The sequence below is a fragment of the Panthera uncia genome, chromosome D1 (genome assembly GCF_023721935.1).
Source record: "Panthera uncia isolate 11264 chromosome D1, Puncia_PCG_1.0, whole genome shotgun sequence".
NCBI lineage: Eukaryota > Metazoa > Chordata > Mammalia > Carnivora > Felidae > Panthera > Panthera uncia.
The window spans coordinates 7,934,349-7,955,105 of NC_064808.1; the positions used below are offsets into that span (position 1 = coordinate 7,934,349).

Below are 20,757 nucleotides of genomic sequence, written 5' to 3' on the forward strand. Positions count from 1 at the left end.
TAAAATCATGGGAGTGAATAAGGTGGCCCAGGCAGAGTGAGAAAAATAGCTGGGTGTGGCACCCAACTGGGGGTACATTACTGTTTAAGGAATGGCTACACTATCTACTTCAAGAGATCACTAAGACTGTTGCATCCACACGACTCCTGAAACAGAATGCTATGGGGACCAGTGACAGTCACAACAAACTTTATTACAATGAGAGGCAAGGCTGACCGATCGGGACCAACACTCTTGATAAGAGTGCGCCCCGAACAGCCGGGGTACAGAGTTTTTATAACCGATCACATCGTTTTATCATCACCTTGGAACAGAACAAAGAAAGTTTCCAGATGAGTCAGAAACAGTTGCCTAACGAGGTGTTTATTTTAGACTTTCTGCCTCTAAGTTGCAACCAGTGGATCCCCTTGACCCTGCCTCTGATGCTCTTTTCTTTGGACTTTTGTTTCCTTAATTGGTGAAGCCTAATTTACAAGAGTATGAGGCATCGTTTTCAAGAATAAAGCAAGGCTGTTATCTCTTAACCTTCAGTATCAACACAAAGCTGTTATTTTTCAAACTAAGCGTTAGCCCTATACTACAATTTAACCCTTACAAGACATTATGAGAAATGTCAACAGTGGGAGAGGACAGGGTCTCAAGAACTGTGGGAACACAGTGTTTCAGGACATAGGGAATGGATCAACTGGGTAGTGTTGCCGAGAGGTCAAGAAAGTGACTGAAAATAGTCTTGAGAAAGCACAGTGGACATGGCATATACAAATCAGCCAGGGAGTTTGTCAACATGAAAATTCTGATTCATTTGGTCTGTGGAAAGACCTGGGATTCAGGGGCACCTGGGTGGCTCAGCAGGTAGAGCACGCAGCTCTTGATCCCAGGGTCCGTGACTTTGAACCCCACGCTGGACAGTGGAGCCTACTTTATATATAACCTGTATATGTATACGCCCTGCTACAAGCCAAGCTCCTAACGACATCGGACGGGAAAAACCGTCGCTCGGGAAAAATCAGACCCCGTCAGAAGATCCAAGCGGAGCAGGAGCACTGAGGGCCTGATTCACATTCCCAAAATGGCTCCGTACAAAGGGCCTTCCGCTCCCGGTACCCCACAGCCGCCCTCTACGCAGGGACCCTGCGCACCAGGCCTGCAGAGGCGCGCCGGGAGGCAGGCGTGTAACCGGGATGACGCCGGTCGAGACTTCACGATGAGGTTCAGGGGGAACCTCACGGGGAGGCGGAGCCTGCACACCAGTTTAGGGTGTGTGTGGGTAAGGGGGGGCACAGAGAGTGGTGTGGGAGCAGGCGGTCGTGACCGGGACGGAGCGTCTCCCAAGATCGTTGCAAAGCCAGGATCTCTGCGTTCTCGTCCCAGACAGCCGGCGGTACGAACCCGGCTGCAATGAGCGCCAGCGCGACTCCCTGAGACGCATGCGCGTCTTTTTTCGCGCCACAGAGGCTGAGTGTGCGCACTGCACTCCCGCCTTCCCTGGAATTCCCTACCCACAACTCCCCAGGCTCGCGCGCTGTCTCCATATGCGCGTGCGCCCGCCATAGTCCCGCCCATAAATCCCGTGGGCCTCTGCGAGGTGGTATTTAAGTATCTCGCTGCGGCCCGTCTGCCTCATTTTTTTTTCACGGTGTCAGGTAAGTATGTGGGTTGTCTACTTTATCTTTTTTAAAAGGTGAAGCGAGGGAAAAATAAAAAGTGAGCGTGGCTTGCCTGAGCACTAATACATTGCATTTATTGGTTGGTGGGGGAGGGGTAAGAGCTCGGCCACGGCCTTGAGTCCACGAAGCAGCCGCGGCGCTTTGTGAAGGACAAGATGGCGATGGCGGGCCGTGCCGGCGGCCCTCTCTGTGATGAGAGCCTTTTCACAGACCTGTACTGAGCTCCGTGAGGATAAGAAACTCTGAAGAGACGGGCCTTGCACAGCCGAGATGCGACACAGTCGTAGCTCCGGCGGACAAAACGATTGTGAAAAAGCCGGTGTTGATTTAATGTCTTCTTGTCTGCAGGGTTCAGGCGCACGTCTGAACGCTAGAATGGAAAAGAGCCGACCTGTTAGGGTAAGTCGGTGGCCCTCTTTTACCCCCTCTTCCTCCGAGTGTACGGGGGCCCCGTGGGAAGTGCTACGGGGATGATACTAAGGATTGAACTCTCTCTTTCTGATGGAGTAGTGGAGAAAGCCTAAGAGTTCTGAGTAGCACCAGCCCGCAGCGAATGTTCGGGTGTTAAGCGCGGAGGTAAGACCGACTGCAAAGTATGAAACTAAGTGAGAGATGCCCCCCCCCCTTTTTTTTTTCCTTCCAGATGTGGTTCAGCTCAAAAGACCTTCCGGGTTGGAGGATGGGACAAGACCCATCCCTGCAAAGTAAGCTTCCAGTGATGCTCCAGGTGGGTATGCAGTGATTTACCGCAGTTAAAGGTGGGCACTGTGTCTAGATGGGGTTTGTTCTTGTTCAGATTATGCTGGCCACTCTGTGATGAACATAAAAAAGACAAGCATATGGCTGATCTTAAAAGTGATGTCATCTTCCTGCTGAGAAGTGGACCAAGAGTATTCAAGGACCTATGAATGGCTATTTTTAGGTACATATAATGCCTTCTTTTCTGTTTCCAGCGTCTCCTCCCCAGGCCTGAGGAATCCAGCTGCCTCCAAGGGTGAAGACAGGTAATTTTTTGACCAAATGAGGGGATTGGGGTGTCCTCTCCTGTTTGGCCTACAACCAGGAGAGCAAAGTGAGCAGTTTTGCCTTTTTGCTTCTTGCAGCATATTCCTCTTAGAATGACTTACCTGTGGAGGGAGAGAGCAACCCAACAGTACAGTTAATTCTTGAGGTGGTGTGCTCTCCCTCACCCATATGTCACTGTCAGATGATTTGAATAGATATGCTGATCCTCTGTGAGGTACAACAATTAATAGCATGTTAGAGTTCTGATGGCAGTTTCTATTAATAAAGAAACTTTGTTCTAGCCTAGTATTTCTTGATAATCATCTGGTCTCCTTTTGCAGGTCGTCCTGATGGTGGTAATATGTTGATTTACCTTATGGTGAGTAGCTTCTCCCAATACTGTTATTTTGTTAGCATATATGTGAACCCATCAAAGGGTGATTTTTTTTTTTTTTTTTTTCTCCATCGTGTGGTTTTTATTTGTCTTGTCGTTGTGACTAAAGACTTGATCAGCCCGTATAGCTTTCTGGTTCTTTTTCCTTGTAGTGATGTTTCTTGATCTGTTTCTCTAGATGCCCACTGATGTGCTCAGGGTCGAACTCGTGGAAAGAGTTAAGGATGGTGAGTACTTGGTACCTTGCTGATTACAGCTTGCCCCAGAGTATAATGCCAATGAAGAGAGCAAGCATCCTGTCTTACCCCTGTTCTAGCCCCAGAGCCAGTAATGGTGAGCCCACTGGGGCTAACTGGGTGAGAGGATGAGAATTTGTTCCATAAGAAACTGTCTGAGGTACAGCGTATCCCTGTCAATAGTATTTGCTTGGGTTTTCTTCACTTAAACCCATTAATTATATAGCTAGAATAGCTTTGGCTGTTTTAGATACTTGCTTGGCTAATTACATGATCTTCTTCAGGAGCAGCTTGTTCGTGTATACTACCAAAAGGCCTCCAGAGTTAACAGGTTAGTTGGTTAATGTCTGTGGTTCATGCCACCAAATAGGCAAGTTTCCATGATGAATAAAACTAGCTCACTATGACTCCAGAATGAAAACATGTGAACACCTGAGAAACTGGAAAAAGTAGGAATGGGGGGGATGCCACGTGGAAGGACTTTTCATTACCCACAGCTTTGTCTTTCTCTAGGTATGGTTACCCATAACCTGCTCATTTGCTCAGAGGTGAGTAGTTTCCATACGTGATACCTGAAGCATATTGGGTACCAAAAAAAACACCCTTTGGGGTCTAAACACATGATGACTTACATGGAATCTCGTTCGGCTGATAACTTGCTGTTGAGATTGGAAATCTGATTTTCCTAGAAATGATGGTTTTAAAGGGGAATGATTTATTGCTGAAGGTAAGCATTACTGACTCCAGTCTGGTTTGTTTCAGGTTCAGCACCTTCTCTGGAGCCCAAGAATGATTTGAGGTAAACGCCTTTGTAATGCTGTCATTTATAGCCATTATGTAAAGTTTACTAGGTGTTTTTAACGGGGAGGGGGCGACACTTTGGTCTGGGTAGCTCTTCGAAGAAGACATTACTGACTTAATTCAGTCTTGTCTGTGGACACCCTGAACCATCTGTGACAAGCTCCCACTCACCAGTGATGAATGCAATACCGCCCCAGTCTGAACACTGTGACTGAAAGGTATTTTCTGAGCTGTGAGCTTATCTTAGAGTAAGAAGTGGTAAGTTGGCTGGTGATTTCTATGTAAAATGTGCATGCAGAATACTACATAACTTTTATACTGTGCCTTCCCTCTAAGCAATAGGGACCCAGGGGCATGACTGAGAGGCCTATAATTCCCAATCATTCTTTTACAGGTACCCTCAGCCATTTCTCTGCTCAGCTCCAGCCTGAAGTCAGGTGGGTAAACCTAGATACTAGATGGTCCAAATTAAAACTTCCCAGTGAAGAAACAGTCACATGTCTTACTTCCTGTTCTAGTCCCAGAGCCTGTAAAGGTGAACCCACTGGGACTGGCTGGGGGAAAAGAGGAAGCTTGTTCCAGAAGGAACAGTCTGAGGGATTACAAGAGATTTCTAAAGATGGGAAAGGGAAGGAAAGTCACTTTGACGTAGAGTTTTTTTTTTGTTTTTTTTTTTTTCCAGGTCTGAAGAAGGAACAAGGCATAGATAATGGGTAGGTATTTGTCCAAATATTGGTGTTTATTTAATGTTTATTTTTGAGAGAGACCACATGTGAGTGGGGGAGGGGCAGAGAAAGATGGAGACACAGAATCTGAAGCAGGCTAACAAAAAACAAAAGTATACCTGAAAGTAGGTATGCTAGGGGTTTTTTTTGTTTTGTTTTTTTAGAAAGCAAGTAGGGGAAGTGGGGCAGAGGGAAAGAAAATCTTAAGCAGGCTCCATACTGAGTGTGGAGCCCACGTGGGGCTTACCCACATGACCAGAGCCTAAATCAAGAATCATGTTCAACCAACCGAGCTATTGATGCTCTCCAGTGTGAACTAGTTTAAAGGGTAGTCCCTTGTAAACTCAGTGTAGTACATACATTTTTCTTGTCTACCAAGAAAATGCACTTTATTCTGTACAGGAATTCAGTTCTTTATCAAAAGGGAATTTTCAAGTCCTGTTTTTGTACAACCTAGTTATTGCAATTAACATAATTGTTTAACTCTTTCTAAATAAAGGTTTAACCTTCATTGTGACTTGTGCATGTAGCCGGATAGAAGGAAATAATCCTGGGGAAGTTGGCAGTATCCAATTTAATGTGGCACTTTGCCTGATGGTATCTAGCTCAGGGAAGCATTGTTCAAGGAGCCTTCTAAGATCTTCCTTCCCCAATACATGCCTCACTGCATGAAAAGTTTCCTGGCTTTGGGTGATCCTTAGCTCTGCCTTAACTTTGGCAGGCTTGGTTCATAAGGCACAAAGAGCCATAAGGCATAATCACCATTAAGGACCACTCAGACTCAAAATATTGGCTGTCAGATTTTGGTATTTCAGTGCCCTTTTTCTGCATACAAAATTCCCAACATTTCAGTGGAGTCTGCTTTCTGTAGGATCAGGCCAGTAGCCCCTGAATTTCTGTTCCTCTAATGAGTTTCTGGGTCTCTACATTCTTCCCTTTATCTGGAATTGTCCTGGTTCTTGTAGGTAACTCAGGGTGCCACTCAAAAGTCCCTGCTAGGGGGTACCTGGCTGGCTCAGAGCATGCAAATCTTGATTTCAGGATCCTGAGTTTCAACCCCATGTTTGGGCAGAGCCTACTTCTAAAGTTTTTTTTTTTTAATTGTGAATGTTCATTTTTCAGACAGGGAGACGGAATCCCAAGTAGACCTCATGCTGTCCAGTGCAGAGCCCAACGCAGGACTTGAACTCTGAAACTGAGATAACCTGAGCTGGATTCAATGGTTCAACATATAATAGACTGAGCCAATGAGGTGCCCCTAAAAAAATTTTTCTTAAGTCAATGCTAAAAGGCTTACTTTGGCCAATTATTGTGTTTATCCTGTTGGTGTAAATATAACTTGATGAGAATAATCCTGCTTGTGTCTGTCTTCCATTTGTTCTTTCCATGGGAAACCAGAACTTCTGTTCACTTAGGACATCTGGTAGGAATGCTCAGTGAACACCTGAATTGACATCAAACATCCATCTTTCCATCTACATGTGCCATTGTTTCTGAGCATAAATTTAGCAAGTGGAGTTAAGGTACATGAATGAGTACTTGAAAATTTACAATCTCATTCAGATGGATTGTCGCCTCACACATACCTAATGTTTTCAAGTCTGCTTTTTAATTGGCCCTGGGCAAGCCAGCTTTAGGGGTGGGCCATCAAGCCCACAAACCTATGGCGCTGTTGGGGAGCGGATAGTTATACTTATGTATAAGTGGGATGCAAATAGGTTGCATAAGAAAAGAGACAGGGACCAACTTTTAAAGTTGGTGGGGGAAAAAAAAGCCTGGGAGGAACACAGGAGAAACAGTGAGCTACCACAAGCAGTGAGAATCTGCAGTGCTGACCAGGAAACATCAGATCACTTGTGTCAAAGCCACTAAGGTCAGGTGGACTTGAAACAAAACAGCAAGCAAGTGTTTAGCTTTTACTACAGACCAGCCACTATGCACACGACCTCTCACCCCAGTACTTACTGTGGGAGGTCTTTGCCAGAAGTATCCTTGGATAAAGGGGAACTAGCAAAGAAGCGACTTGTCCCTGTCACAGAATACCAGGGGAGGAGAGGGTTACTATTCAAGGTCCTAGGAACTTAGCCATCAGGCCGGGTGCTATCTGTAGGAGTCTGGAGGCTGCTTCTACTCTAACCCAGCCGAGGGATTCAGCAAGGAGACGATGGAACCAAAGTTAGATCTAGGCTGGTACAGGGGCCAGAAGGTATTCACTGGAAGAGTCTGGTTGACAGTGAAGCCTTCCAGGAATACTATTCTCACCATTTGGCAAATGAATTCAAATTAAGATCCAAGTCAATGGCTACTCTGGCTAAAAGATGAGATAACAGACAATATGGAGGAACGGGGGAGAGGGCTGGAATGATTGAGGCCTGGCTCCTCGAGTTCCTGATGCTTCAGACCACAGTTCCCCTGAGCTTCAGGTACATCCACTTGCCCCTTGACCTCCTTCCCTGATCTATCTAACTGGACACAGTCCCTGGAGTCCCTGTCCTGCCCAGGTCTGCTCCCCCCTGACACAACACCCCGTCTCCCCACCTCCATGAATGGTCACAGCACTGAGCAGCTGCTCTGTCCCAAACCTAGCAGTGTACTGATCACAAGAGCCATGGCCTTGCTTTTGCGGTTGTTGATTGCTGTTTAGTTACATTCTTACAGGAGGGAGGGAAAGGGAAAATAGGACAGTGAGTGCATAAGATAGTTTGAAATAACAGTGGTTTTCAAGCAGCAGTGACTTCATCCCCCAGAAAAAATTTAACAATCCCTGGAAACGTTTTTGGTTGTTATAACTTTGGGGATGGTATACTGGCATCCAGTGGGGAGACCCTACGATGCACAGGCCAGCTCCCTCTCCACCACTCCAATGAATCATACAGCCCAAAATGTCAACAGTGCTAAGTTGAAGACACCCTGAGATCTGTGAGAAATGCCAGCAGGGAACAAGAATCCATGATTTGGTAAGAAGGTGGTCAGGGAAAGCGTCTCTGAGGAGGTGACATTTGAGCTAAGATGGGGAGTTCTGGAGGCTAAGGAAGGAACAGCTGATGGGATGAAACGGAGTCACTCAGGATGTGTTCTGGAGTAGACGCAACAGGACTAGCGGACAGAGTGGATGTGGGGGTGAGTGAAGGGAGCATAAAGGACATTCCAGTGGGGACAGTAGGGAATGCTTTTGGATAGCATGAGTCTCAGATGCCTCCCTGACACCCAAGGAGTCAAGCAGACGTGGTATGGTATAGGAGTTGCCTGAGGCTGGAGTCTCCACCACTTACTAGCTGTGTGACCTGAAGTGGTTCAGTTTCTCCTGTAAAAGCGGAACATGACAGTCACCACTTCTCTCTTAAGGCTGTTACCACATACAAAGCACTCGGAATGGTGCCTGGCACCACTGACCAGTCAGGCTGGAGACGGAATCCGTTGTCACCATAGCACCGAAAGCCCAGGCACCAGATGAGAGGCTTTCAGTAGAAAGTGTGAATTCAAATTTCTAGAGAGCTGGGGGACGAGGGGCGGGGGGGCGGTTCACACAAATTAGCAAAGGGGGTGGTGGAATTGGTGGCCAAGAGGAGAACTGGTGCTTCTTTTCCAGGAGCTGCAGGAGCTGTCCAAATCCACCCCCGAGTTGCCACGGGAAAGTGGGCCCAGTGGAGCCAGCCCTGAGTCCAGGAGACTGTGCTCTCAGACAGCCCTGCCACAAGCCGAAGCAGGGCTTCCAGGACCATCCCCATCTATGCCTCCATTTTTTTTTTTTTTTTTTTTAATGCTTATTTCTTTATTTGGGGAGAGGGGCAGAGAGAGAGACAATCCCCAGCAGGCTCTGCACTGTCGGCATAGAGCCTGATGCGCAGCTGGAACTCAGGAACCTGTGAGATCAGGACCTCAGCTGAAATCCAGAGTCGACCCTCAACCCACTGAGCTACCCAGGCGCCCCTGTACCTCCAACTTGATATGACCTCATTAGGTGTTTGGACGCCTTCAGTCAGGTTCTCCTGTCTCTTTAGGACTGTGGTTGTTAATGAATGGGCTTAGGGAGCCCTAAAGAATCCCCTCAGGAAATGGTATGCAAGACATGTGTAAGGCAACTCATTTGAGGAAAGCTTCAACAGATTCTCAGAAGGGTTGGGAGATGCAGTTACATTAAAATCAAATTCTTCAAACTGACTAGGCTGTTCTTTGACATGCTCTATATTGTGCTGATTTTTAAGTTTATATCATTTTTTTTTTTAGTATTTTTTTTAACATTTATTTATTTTTGAGACAGAGAGAGACAGAGTACGAACGGGGGAGGGGCAGAGAGAGAGGGAGACACAGAATCGGAAGCAGGCTCCAGGCTCTGAGCCATCAGCCCAGAGCCTGACGCGGGGCTCGAACTCATGGACCGCGAGATCGTGACCTGAGCTGAAGTCAGACGCTCAACCGACTGAGCCACCCAGGCGCCCCAAGTTTATACCATTTCTTAACACACACACACACACACACAAATAGAAAGTCTAAAATTGTTTAATCAATTTATAAACAACAAGAAAAGTACCATTAAAACATTTTATGGGGGGGGGATGTTATAAGCCTTTGAGCATGTGACAATGTATAGTGTGTCAGTTTTGTGAAAACAAAACATCAAATTTATTTTATTATTATTTCAATGTTTATTTTTGAGAGACAGAACGCAAGCAAGGGAGGGGCAGAGAGAAAGGGAGACGCAGAATCCAAAACAGGCTCAGGCTCTGAGCTGTCAGCACAGAGCCCAATGCGGGGCTCGAACCCACAAACAGCAAGATCATGACCTGAGCAGAAGTCAGAAGCTTAACCAACTGAGCCACACAGGTGCCCCCAAGACATCAAATTTAAAATGTATGCACACAGAAAGAATACTCTTCCCTTGGCCTCACTCTGCCTGTCATCAAAGCCAGTGATTCTCTGTGATCCCTTCCACTTCCCTTCACCTCTGCCATCACAGCCAGCCTGCCCAAATCCCCTCCAGCTCTTGCCTGGAGAATCACAGGAGCCTTCTCCCAGTTTTCCCCAGTAGACCACGAACTCACGAAGCCAAAGGTCCTGTCTGATTTTATCATTGTAGAGTATGTGCTCCATAAGCATAAACAAATGGACACATGGCCTCCCAGGAGCAAAGGTTAATTTCCAAGTTCTTATGGTGCCTGCACTGTCAGTCTCCCATACTTGTATGGAAAGGGGCAGGGTAATAGCAGACTGAGGGTGAAGGAGCCACTCCCCACTTGCCTTGGCTTCAGAGGAGGAACAGGGCTGCTGCTGACTGCAGACCGAGCTGAGGAAGCACCGGCCACCAGATCTGTGTTCTGCGATACTTGGCTGTACATAGCCTGGGGCAGAAGGTGAAGCCCACTCAGCTAGGGGACTGTGGCCTTGCCCGAGGTTGGGTCCAGTAGAATTTGGAGAAGGTTCAGATCGAAAGAAACTGAACGTTGCTTTTGCCCCTGTATTGGTTTTTATTGCTGTTGAAACCAATTGCCACAAACTCAGTGGCTTAAAACATAACAACTTATTATCTTACAGTCCTGGAGGTCAGATATCCAAAACAGGTCTCAGTGGGCTAAAATCAAGCTGGGTCCGCAGGGCTGCATTCCGTTCTGGAGGCTCTAAGAGAATCTGTTTCCTTGCCTTTTCCAGCTCCTAGAGGCTGCCCACATCCATCTGATGACCTCCTTCCATCTTCAAAGCTAGCAATGGCTCATCCACCTTATACGTGCTCGATCACTCTGACGCTGGCTCCTGCCCCCCTCGGACCCTGATGAGGACCTTTGTGATTACAGGCATCCACTAGATAATCCCAGATAAACTCTCCTTCCCCCAACTCTTAATTTAACCACATCTGCAAAGTACCTTTTGCCATGGAAGGTAACACATTGAGAGGTTCTGAGAATTAGCACGGGAGTATCTTTATTGGGGGCAGTATTCTACCGGCCACACCTCCTTAATTCAGCCCTCCCTGGAGGCTCTGGATTTACATATGGGAACCTTTACAAACTGCCTGTTTATTAGCATCAGGGACACAATGCTGAGAACCTTGTTCTCTAAAATCATAGATTATAGAAATTTTGCTAGTTGAAAGCCTGTCAGTGAGAACAGAAGGTCCCACCTAGTCACCTTGACACGGAGACAACGGCCTCTATTTCCAGCCCGGGCGTAGAGCTTCAGTGAAGGGGATTTCCAACAACAGAACGTTCCACATTAGAAAAAGAAAAAAAAAAAAAAAAAAAGAACGCTCCACATTTATATTAATATAGTTTCCAAGGAAACGGGACCTCAAGTCCTTTCTCAGTTCCCGCCTCATCAATCCTTTTCATACAGCCGGACTTCGCCTTGAGCCTACAAAAGAACTGCTTCGTTTACATTTTATCTACACTGGTCTCAGCCTGTCTCTCCCACCTGGGTTTAGGAATCGGGACCCTCCAAAACGCCTTTCTCCGGGCATCTCTTCCCTTGTGTGAAGGGCGCACGGTGGACGATGCGTCGTAAACGGCAAGATGTAAGTGGTTTGCGGGTGGATGGTACAGTCAAGGAGGAGGCGCGGAAGGGAGGGGAGCCCTAGAATGAGAGGGGAATGCAGCCCCAAAGCCCAACCTCAACTGGGTTCTCACTACCGCCGTGTAAGCGCGTTATTAGTCCCCAGTTAACAGAAAAGGAGATTCCAAGCAACGGGCCTTATGTCATCAAGTTAGGAACTGGCGAGCAGGGATCCCAATCCAGTTCTTCGGACTCCGAAGCCTGTACTTGGGATCGATAAACAAACGTCCCGGGGAAGGGCGCCACCACCTACCGAAACGCCTTCCACACACTCACCGAGAGCGCCGCGCGGCCTGCAGGCGGGCAGACAGGCCCGAGTCTGGGAGGCAAAGAGACCACGCCCATATTGAAATCCAGACTTGTATGTGGACCAATCCCAAGAAAGAAAATCATTGGCAGGGCGGGGTTATGTAAAACAAGCGGAGAGTGTACAGGCAGGCAATGCGGCAAAGACAACTATTTAAGATCTTTTTAAAAAAAATCTAGCTATTATTATAAAGGAAGAATAATGAGACGTTGAATTTGAGAAATATTACATATTTCAAGGTAAACTAATCATTATGTCATAAAAATCGCCACAATCTTAAAAGCTATAGTAAGGGTAAGGGTTGCCAGGAGCCGAAAGCAACGGCATCGCTTCTCGGCCTTTTGGCTAAGATCAAGTGTAGTATCTGTTCTTATCAGTTTAATATCTGATACGTCCTCTATCCGAGGACAATATATTAAATGGATTTTTGGAACTAGGAGATGGAATAGGAGCTTGCTCCGTCCACTCCACGCATCGACCTGGTATTGCAGTACTTCCAGGAACGGTGCACCCCCCCTTTTGGGGGAACAAAAACGGTTCTAAAAAAAGATTGTTATTTTTAGGAGAGTTTTGACTCCGGTTTCGGAGAGTGGTGTTTTGTCTTAAGCCTGCTAAACTAGTGGGGCTGCTAAAGAGCTTCTCTGGTGTGTGGTTTTAACCCAAGGTATGACTTATGCGATTTGTGAGCATGCTTGCCTTCCTTTTCTCCCCACCCCCCGCGGGCTCTGCGCTGACAACTCAGTAATTGGAGTGTTTTTCGGGTTTTGTGTCTTTTCCGCCGGTCGTACCCTGTCTTTGTCAAATACAAGTGTACCAACGTTAATAAGAATAATATATTGCTCAGCGGGGAGCGTTCTGATACAAGCAAGTAAAGTAACTAGAGAATAATCCCCGTTGTTTCTTACTCTGCGTGCAGAAATTGTTTTCCTGGTATGTTTAGGATGTGCTTCTCCCCAAGGCAGTTTCTATTTGCTAAAATAACTTTCTCGGTCTGGGAGCTGGAGTAGCAACTTTTTTTTTCTCTTGCACTTGTAAAAAATGCTTTCTTTAAAGGGTTCAAAAACGATTTGCAGGGTTTGGGAGCGTGCGTAGTTTGGTTCTGCTTAGCTCTGTTTTATCCTGGATTAGAAAAGGGAACTCCCAGGGGGCCGGCCCAGCCCAGCCTAGCCTAAACCCCAGGTGTATCCCCGAGTTTACAATGAGAGGAAACCACCCACCAACAAAGGAGACGTCTCACAAAATAAAGGAGTAATTTAAAGAAAGACTTTTAAGGTTAAGGTGGAGTTTAGATTTGATTTAATGTTGTGATAGGTTCAATACAAACTAGGACTGTGGAGGGAAGACAAAGGGGTCAATATCCAGTGTACCCTGTGAAATAGACATCGTGCTTGTTACCTTGGTAATAACGTTTACATAAGTGTGGAATGTTGTGCTCAGAACCCTCATTCACAGCTCTGCAGCTGAGCTGGAAATCGTGGCTGCTTCTCTGTGAGGCCTTGTGCAGGCAAGAGTGCGATGCTTTATTTCTTACTGATAAAATTTTAAACGGGCAAATTTCTGGTACTCTAATCTCAGAGAACAAAATCTCTGTAATAAAATTGTAGTCATTCACAGGAAGGGTGGTTACATTTATGCAGCAGCAGCTTGTACCTGGGAGAAATACTGTTAATTTTGCAGTTTTATTCTCAGTTGGAGCTGATGTTTTTTACCATCACCAAACCTCAATGCGAGGAAATAAAAACGACGCGGCTACCTTCACTTTCTAGTTTCTATTTTAAGATCATCGGTCTCATTTTCCTCATCCTTCGTCGGTTTGTGGCTTTTACGCTCGAGGTTGAAGCCATTGCGCCTCAGTGATTTTTTTTTTTTTTTCCCCTAAGGTGTGCTCGTCTTTCTTGTCTTGTACAGAAAACATATTACACGATGCTTTGGAGCAGGGAGGCGCCTTCCACTCCAAGTACACAACTGTCAAGTTACTCTCCAGATCTCCACAAGCACCTCCAGAGTTCGTAAAGCAAAACCAGCTGCAGAAGGCAGGGGACCAGGGGATCTTTACTCTTCTCCTTTTAAGTTTGTATTTATTTAAGTGATCGCTACACCCATCGTGGGGCTTTAGAACTTACGATCCGGAGATCAAAGGTCAGGAACTCCTTCCACCCAGCCAGCCAAGAGCCCTTCTTCCGGCTTTTTCTTTTTTTTTTAATTTATTTTTATTTTATTTATTTATTTTTTTTTTAATTTTTTTTTTTCAACGTTTATTTATTTCTGGGACAGAGAGAGACAGAGCATGAACGGGGGAGGGACAGAGAGAGAGGGAGACACACAGAATCGGAAACAGGCTCCAGGCTCTGAGCCATCAGCCCAGAGCCCGACGCGGGGCTCGAACTCACGGACCGTGAGATCGTGACCTGGCTGAAGTCGGACGCTTAACCGACTGCGCCACCCAGGCGCCCCATCTTCCGGCTTTTTAAACTGCAAGAGGCAGCGTTCATCCGGATCAAACGCGGCGCGCTAGTGACGCAACGCTGCGCCGGAAGCGCGAGCCGTAGGCTGCTGGGTTCCGTTATGGCGGCTGCTGGGGCACGCTGGAACCATGTGTGGTTGGGCACCGAGACCGGGATCCTGAAAGGTGGGTGGCCGGGCCCAGCATCGGGAAGTGGGGGGGGGTGTCCCTCGCTCGCGACCCCGGCGCGACTGACGCCCGCCTCCCGCAGGGGTGAACCTTCAGCGCAAACAGGCGGCGAACTTCACGGCGGCAGGACAGCCGCGGCGCGAGGAGGCGGTGAGCGCCCTGTGCTGGGGCGCGGGCGGCGAGACTCAGGTGAGCGGCCGCTGGTCGGTCCCGAGCTGGGGGGGATCTACGGTGCGGCAGCCTCGCTCTGGTCGCCATCCTGCCCTCCTCTGCCCGCAGATCCTGATGGGTTGCGCCGACAAAACAGTGAGGTACTTCAGCACCGAGGAGGGCAGATTCCAGGGCCACAAGCACTGCCCCGGCGGGGAGGGCACGTTCCGAGGCCTCGCCCAGGTCGACGGGTAAGACCGAGCCCCTCGCTGAACGCTCAGGTCGTAAGGACAGCGTGGAGGCTCTCGCGGGACTGCCGAATAATGGGCAATCAACCCTTAGGGACCCCAGCCTGGGCTGAGTGACAGGCCAGGTGCTATTGAACACCTGCTTATTAATAGGCATTGGACGAAATGCAAAGGCTTGCAGGCGAACCAGACACGTGCAGTACCTGCCTTCATGAGTTTGCATCAAGGGTATTTTTCCTGGCTCCATAGCTTTTTGGATGACCCTGAGCAGGTCACTGAATAGTTTAGAGTATGTTTGAAAATGGAGACTAACAACCACCAACGATACGGTGAAGTTCCCAAAGGAAAGGATAGGGAAGGGTTAGTGGTTAAGTAACTGGGGGTAGCTTTCTTCCAAAGAGGGAGAAGGCTGTGAACAGGCTGTGTGGGTTTGGTGGTGTTCTGACAACTGACTAGTCGAAGTGCCTGTGTAGGTGAGTCACTTGAATTGGGCCATGAAGGATGGGTAGAATTTTGACAGGAGGAGAAAGGAGTAAGCGCGTTTCAGAAAGAGACTGCTGCCTGGGCTGAGGCCAAGGATTGGTGTCAGACTACATGGTAATTTCAGGCAAGGTAAACAGCATTTGGGGGTGGAAACCGAGGGCTCATTTTAGTACAAGATGGGCAAGGTAGGTAGTGATTAAATGTGAAGGCCTTTCAGCGTCAGACTGAGAGATTTGCACTTATGATTTTGCAGGTGGTTTTGAGCGAGGAGGGGTGTGGAGAATGGGTTGGAAAGAATGGTTGAGAACCTCTTGCCAAAGCCCAGGCAAGCACCACCACAGCCTGAACCAAGGCAGGGAGGGTGGGCAGATGTGAAAAAGAACATAGGCTCAGGCTTTACACAGATCCTGGGGGAGGCTTGCTTGGGCTTCATGGGAGGGGGTGTGTGTTTTAGGGAGAGATTGACATTTAGTGTCTGGAATGCCAAACAGGGAACTTGAGAGAAGAAGCTAGTGTTTGACTTTGGCCAGACCCGAACGTGAGACCAGTCCCACCTCAGCTCTTTCAGAGCTACTGATCCTGACCCCTGGTGACCCACCCAAGGTTCAGAAAAACCGGCAGGGCCGGCTGCCCCCAGATAATAGCAAAGGCACTCTGCTTTGGAGTATCACACACTTGACTTTCCAGCTCTGGTTCTGACATTTAGAGCTGTGTGGGCAAATCTTTTTACACTTCTCAGAGCTTGAGTTTCCTCACTTACAAAACTGAGAAACCATCCCCCGTTGAGGATATTAAATAACAAACATGGGAGGAGGGAGTCTAGTTAATGTGAATCTGAGGGTGGGTTGACTAGGGCCCAGAGAACACTTTCATACATACTTACTTTTTGTTGTTGTTTAACCTCCCTCTGCCCACAGCACCCTCATCACATGTGTGGATTCTGGGATTGTCCGGGTCTGGCGTAACAATGACAAGGAAGCATCCTCTGACCCAGTAAGCCCCCCATGCCCTGCCAGTAATGGGGAAGATGAGGGCCCGGGTGGGAACCGAGGGAGGGCTTTGGGGGAAGAGGGTTTTTTGTTTGTTTGTTTCTTTGTTTTGTTTTGTTGTTTTCTTAATTTACATCCAAATTAGTTAGCATATAGTGCAACAATGATTTCAGGAGTAGATTCCTTAGTGCCCCGACCCATTTAGCCCATCCCCTCCTCCCACAACCCCTCCAGTAACCCTCAGTTTGTTCTCCATATTTATGAGTCTCTTCTGTTTTGTCCCCCTCCCTGCTTTTATATTATTTTTGTTTCCCTTCCCTGATGTTCATCTGTTTTGTCTCTTAAAGTCCTCATATGAGTGAAGTCATATGATATTTCTCTTTGACTGACTAATTTCACTTAGCATAATACCCTCCAGTTCCATCCACGTTGTTGCCAACGGCAAGATTTCATTCTTTTTGATTGCCGAGTAATACTCCATTGTATCTATCTATCTATCTATACCACATCTTCTTTACCCGTTCATCTATCGATGGACATTTGGGCTCTTTCCATACCTTGGCTATTGTTGATAGTGCTGCTATAAACATGGGGGTGCATGTGTCCCTTCGAAACAGCACACCTGTATCCCTTGGATAAATACCTAGCAGTGCAATTGCTGGGTTGTAGGGTAGTTCTATTTTTAGTTTTTTGAGGAACCTTCATACTGTTTTCCAGAGTGGCTGCACCAGCTTGCATTCCCATGGGGGAATAGGATTAAGGACTCCGGAACTGACTCTCATCTCCTGTCTCTTTCAGCTCCTGGAGCTGAGTGTGGGTCCTGGGGTGTGCAGGATGCGCCAAGACCCAGCACGCCCGCACGTGGTTGCCACGGGTGGGAAAGAGAATGCTTTGAAGGTGTGGGACCTACAGGGGTCGGAGGAGCCTGTGTTCAGGGCCAAGAATGTGAGTGACAGTGGTGGGAGGGGCTGGGGCTGAGGTTCAAGGAGGCTGAGGCCACTGAGTTGGGGGATGATGATGAAGAGCTGAAGGACAGGGCCTATGAGCCCTCCTGCAACCTGTCCCCCATCTATCCACCCCACCAGGTACGGAACGACTGGCTCGACCTGCGGGTTCCCATCTGGGATCAAGATATACAGTTCCTTCCTGAATCTCAGAAGCTTGTCACCTGCACAGGGTACCATCAGGTGAGGTACTACCCCACCTCTACCTCTTCCGGGGCTTAAGCAGCCTCCTAGAGAAACAACGAAACAACCTGCCTGGTGGGACAGGCCGACCCTTCATCCTCTGTCTCTGAGCTCCCAGAGGGAGCATTCCCCCCCACTCCCCGGCCCCCCGGCCATCCCAGCCCCATGGCTGAGCCAGAGACCTTCTGGTACATTGTAGGATGAGTTTTCTGAACTGTGACCCTTCCTTCGCTTCCAATGTGGAAAGGAGAAGAGAAGAAGGGAGAATTCTGCTTCTTTCACAGTAGAATCCCACGGTCCAGGTGTCATGAGAGGACACTGGGTTGGGGTTCTGGTCTTGATGCAGCCTCTGATTTGCTTTGGGACCCAGGCCTGACCCACTCCTCTGCATCCTCGATTCCTTGGCTTTTTTTTTTTTTTTTTTTTTTTAATGTTTTCATTTATTTTTGAGACAGAGAGAGACAGAGCATGAGCAGGGGAGGGGCAGAGAGAGAGGGAGACACAGAATCTGAAGCAGGCTCCAGGCTCCGAGCTGTCAGCACAGAGCCCGACGCAGGGCTCGAACTCAAGGACCGCGAGATTGTGACCTGAGCCAAAGTCTGACGCTCAACCGACTGAGCCATCCAGACGCCCCCTCAGCTCAGCTTTATAGGAGGGAGGGAGGGCAGGCGGGCCCGACTGGGGATCTTTACAGCTGGCCTCATTTGAAGTCCTAAGACCCTGGCAGGACTGGGTCCCTGTGTTTGTCCCATTTCCTTTGCTCCTGCATACTGAAGTCTGATCTTGGGGATATGTCGCTGTTCAAAACACACTGTGAGGGCTTACTGTCTCCTCTGTTGCTCAGGCTAAATTTCTCTGCCTGAAATTCAGTACTCTCTGAAAATTGGACTGGCTTGCCTTTTCATGCCAAGATGGGAGTATGGAGGGGTGGAATGCCCACACATGCGGACCCTGGAAATGCTGTCACCCCCCCTAACCTGGGGGACCTCTCTCCCTAAGCAGATCTCCTCTGCCCACTCTTCCCTGACACTCAGAGCAAGAGGGGGGTACGTTTCAGATGAGAAAGTTTCTCTAAGAGTGGGTCATAAGTAAGAAAGCAGTGTACGAAGGAGGGAGTGAAGATACGGACAATCCAGGGACGGGTATGTGGCGTGAGGGTGCTCTCGTGATGCTTCGGTGTTCTCCAGGTCCGTGTCTACGATCCAGCCTCTCCCCAGCGTCGGCCAGTCCTAGAGGCCACCTATGGAGAGTATCCACTTACGGCCATGACCCTCACTCCCGGGGGCAAGTAAGTGTTGAGAGGACACAGAGTGGGGCTCGGAGAGGACTCTAGGAGGCTCCTGCTGACCCCACCCACCTCTGGTCTCCTCCTTAGTTCAGTGATCGTGGGCAACACTCATGGGCAGCTGGCAGAAATTGACCTTCGGCAAGGTGAGTGGACTAGGGAGCCTTGCAGGAGGGGAAGAGGGGGGAGGAAGGGCAAGATTCCCTCTGAGGGGGTACAGTGGCATGGTGGAGCCCTCATTCAGGTGCCGATTGCCTGGGTTCAAATCCTGGTTCACCAGAAGCTGTGGGGTCTCGGACAAATTACTTCAGTTCTCTGTGACATTAGCTCCTTCACCTGTAAAATGGAGATATTAATGACAACTCCTGTCCCCACCTTATGTTGAGGTATAAATATTGAAACATAAAGCGACTTGAAACGGTAAACAATGGTTGTTGGCTGGCCGGCTAGTGCTGATGCCTCCCCTCCTCCTCCAGGGCGCCTACTGGGCTGTCTGAAGGGGCTGGCAGGCAGTGTCCGAGGATTACAGTGCCACCCTTCAAAGCCCCTACTAGCCTCCTGTGGCTTGGACAGAGTCTTGAGGGTGCACAGGATCCGGAATCCACGGGGTCTAGAGCATAAGGTGAGAGCTGGCTGCCTTGTGTGCCCCAAGCCACGTTTCCGTTTCAGTGTCCCTAGCTCCTTATGGCCCCTCTTGTTTTGCAGGTTTATCTCAAGTCTCAACTGAACTGCCTCCTCCTGTCAGGCAGGGATGACTGGGAGGTAAGCAGCTGGGTCTTGGAATGTGGGAGCAAGGGCACAGATGTGAGCACTTCCCCATGGAGAGAAAAAAGAAACAGCTGGAACACAGCCAGAACTGTCTGCCTGTCAGCCAAGTTACTTAAGTTCTCTGAGGGGGGTTAACAGTTACAATCCTGGCAGGGCTACTGCAAAGGGCCACATAGGAGCATGGATGGGAATAGTGTCCGGGAGCAGGAAATGAAAGTGCTTTCCCAACTAGATCCTCCTTCCCCGGGCCTCTGTTACTGTGCCCCTGATTCCTAAGTTTTCTCCCACTCACCAGGATCAGCCCCAAGAGCCTCAAGAGCCCAAAAAGGCGGCCCTACAAGACACAGAGACAGATGAACTTTGGGCCTCCTTGGAGGCAGCCGCCAAGCGGAAGCTCCCTGATTTGGAGCAGACCCAAGGGGCTCTCCAAACCAGACGGAGAAAAAAGCAGCGGCCTGGATCCACCAGCACCTGAAGAGCCTGTGCTCACTTTGTAAATAAACAGTTTAACACCCACCATGACCCTGAGCCTTTTGTGATGGGAGAATGGAAAGAGGACTGGCTGCTCCCAGCGCTGGTGCAGCGGGATAGCTGATGTCACAAAAGCCAGGTGCGGAGCCTGGTGGGCTGGCGTGGGTGGCACGGAGTACGGGGCCGCTCGGGACCATGGGCTGCTGCCAAGACAAGGACTTTCAGACCTCCGATGAGCAGGCTAAGGAGGCTGATTCGGAGGAAGTCGAAGGTGAGACCCAAGACACACTAGTGGGACCCAGGGAGCGGGAGAAGGGGCTGCGCCGAAGGGGATCGCCCGGGAGGTTGGACCGGGGAGGGTAGAGCAGAGCTCAGTGGCCTCGTCATCCCCGCAGGCACCGAAGAGGTCGATATGGACTCGCCGGACCAAAAGACTCTCAAGTCGAACGAAAGCCTTCTGATCACCGTGCTGTGGCGGCGGCTATCCCTGTGCAGCCGTCGGGGCTCTCGTTCAAACAAGAGGCAGTCAGTCCAGAGTCAAAAGCATGCGTTACAGCAGAGCAAGCGGGAGGGGATCCTGGAGGAGCCGGAGAAGGGGTGACCCCAACCTGCTCTCAATCTGCCCCAGCCTCCGGAGAATAAAGTTTCTAACGTGTACCTTTCCTATCTTGCTTGTCTCCGCTGCCGGCTCTGGGCGCACTGGACACCGCCGGGGCTCTTTAAGGCCCCTCCCCTGAGGCTGGCCCAGCCCCCTGGGCCCCAGCTCTGGTTCCTCAGGGGCGGGGTCACAGGCGGCGTAGCCAATGGGAGGGCGGAGTTGCTCTTGCGTTTTGGTGGGGGGGCGTGTCTCTCTGGTTGCTGTGCTC

General features: G+C 49.1%; 1 protein-coding gene, 2 long non-coding RNA genes and 9 other non-coding genes across 16 annotated transcripts; 11 read left to right on the forward strand and 1 right to left on the reverse strand.

The window, feature by feature from the left end:
* Positions 1-1,604: 1,604 nt before the first annotated feature.
* Positions 1,605-6,180, forward strand: LOC125932047 (uncharacterized). 4 transcript variants are annotated; one of them, XR_007460526.1, is made up of 11 exons: positions 1,605-1,643; positions 2,016-2,066; positions 2,311-2,671; positions 3,014-3,051; positions 3,245-3,293; positions 3,587-3,633; positions 3,816-3,850; positions 4,065-4,101; positions 4,498-4,540; positions 4,786-4,816; positions 5,951-6,180. It is a non-coding gene; the product is annotated as an uncharacterized LOC125932047 (long non-coding RNA). The 4 variants fall into 4 exon arrangements; XR_007460525.1 differs by lacking the exon at positions 1,605-1,643 and having other exon boundaries at positions 1,682-2,066; positions 2,311-2,394; positions 2,621-2,671; XR_007460524.1 differs by lacking the exon at positions 1,605-1,643 and having other exon boundaries at positions 1,670-2,066.
* Positions 2,130-2,205, forward strand: LOC125917550 (small nucleolar RNA SNORD26). Its single transcript, XR_007456227.1, has one exon. It is a non-coding gene; the product is annotated as a small nucleolar RNA SNORD26 (small nucleolar RNA).
* On the forward strand, positions 2,476-2,548 carry LOC125917544 (small nucleolar RNA SNORD27). The gene has a single exon (XR_007456222.1). It is a non-coding gene; the product is annotated as a small nucleolar RNA SNORD27 (small nucleolar RNA).
* Positions 2,870-2,944, forward strand: LOC125917536 (small nucleolar RNA SNORD28). Its single transcript, XR_007456220.1, has one exon. It is a non-coding gene; the product is annotated as a small nucleolar RNA SNORD28 (small nucleolar RNA).
* LOC125917582 (small nucleolar RNA SNORD22) lies at positions 3,340-3,466 on the forward strand. Its single transcript, XR_007456233.1, has one exon. It is a non-coding gene; the product is annotated as a small nucleolar RNA SNORD22 (small nucleolar RNA).
* LOC125917528 (small nucleolar RNA SNORD29) lies at positions 3,678-3,743 on the forward strand. The gene has a single exon (XR_007456218.1). It is a non-coding gene; the product is annotated as a small nucleolar RNA SNORD29 (small nucleolar RNA).
* Positions 3,919-3,987, forward strand: LOC125917557 (small nucleolar RNA SNORD30). The gene has a single exon (XR_007456228.1). It is a non-coding gene; the product is annotated as a small nucleolar RNA SNORD30 (small nucleolar RNA).
* LOC125917565 (small nucleolar RNA SNORD31) lies at positions 4,270-4,338 on the forward strand. The gene has a single exon (XR_007456230.1). It is a non-coding gene; the product is annotated as a small nucleolar RNA SNORD31 (small nucleolar RNA).
* On the forward strand, positions 4,580-4,704 carry LOC125917573 (small nucleolar RNA SNORD22). Its single transcript, XR_007456232.1, has one exon. It is a non-coding gene; the product is annotated as a small nucleolar RNA SNORD22 (small nucleolar RNA).
* A 5,823-nt stretch (positions 6,181-12,003) lies between the features above and the next one.
* On the forward strand, positions 12,004-12,194 carry LOC125917845 (U2 spliceosomal RNA). The gene has a single exon (XR_007456319.1). It is a non-coding gene; the product is annotated as a U2 spliceosomal RNA (small nuclear RNA).
* Positions 12,195-14,004: 1,810 nt separating this feature from the next.
* Positions 14,005-19,936, forward strand: WDR74 (WD repeat domain 74). Its single transcript, XM_049644288.1, has 11 exons — positions 14,005-14,307; positions 14,393-14,499; positions 14,590-14,711; positions 16,109-16,184; positions 16,979-17,125; positions 17,266-17,367; positions 18,555-18,655; positions 18,743-18,798; positions 19,129-19,274; positions 19,358-19,414; positions 19,716-19,936. The coding sequence occupies exons 1-11, from the start codon at positions 14,244-14,246 to the stop codon at positions 19,893-19,895; spliced, it is 1,158 nt and encodes a 385-aa protein (XP_049500245.1). The 5' UTR covers positions 14,005-14,243; the 3' UTR covers positions 19,896-19,936.
* Positions 18,520-20,751, reverse strand: LOC125932067 (uncharacterized). 2 transcript variants are annotated; one of them, XR_007460536.1, is made up of 3 exons: positions 20,550-20,751; positions 18,725-18,988; positions 18,520-18,607 (listed from the first exon to the last, which is right to left on the reverse strand). It is a non-coding gene; the product is annotated as an uncharacterized LOC125932067 (long non-coding RNA). The 2 variants fall into 2 exon arrangements; XR_007460537.1 differs by lacking the exon at positions 20,550-20,751 and adding an exon at positions 19,938-20,019.
* Positions 20,752-20,757: the final 6 nt, after the last annotated feature.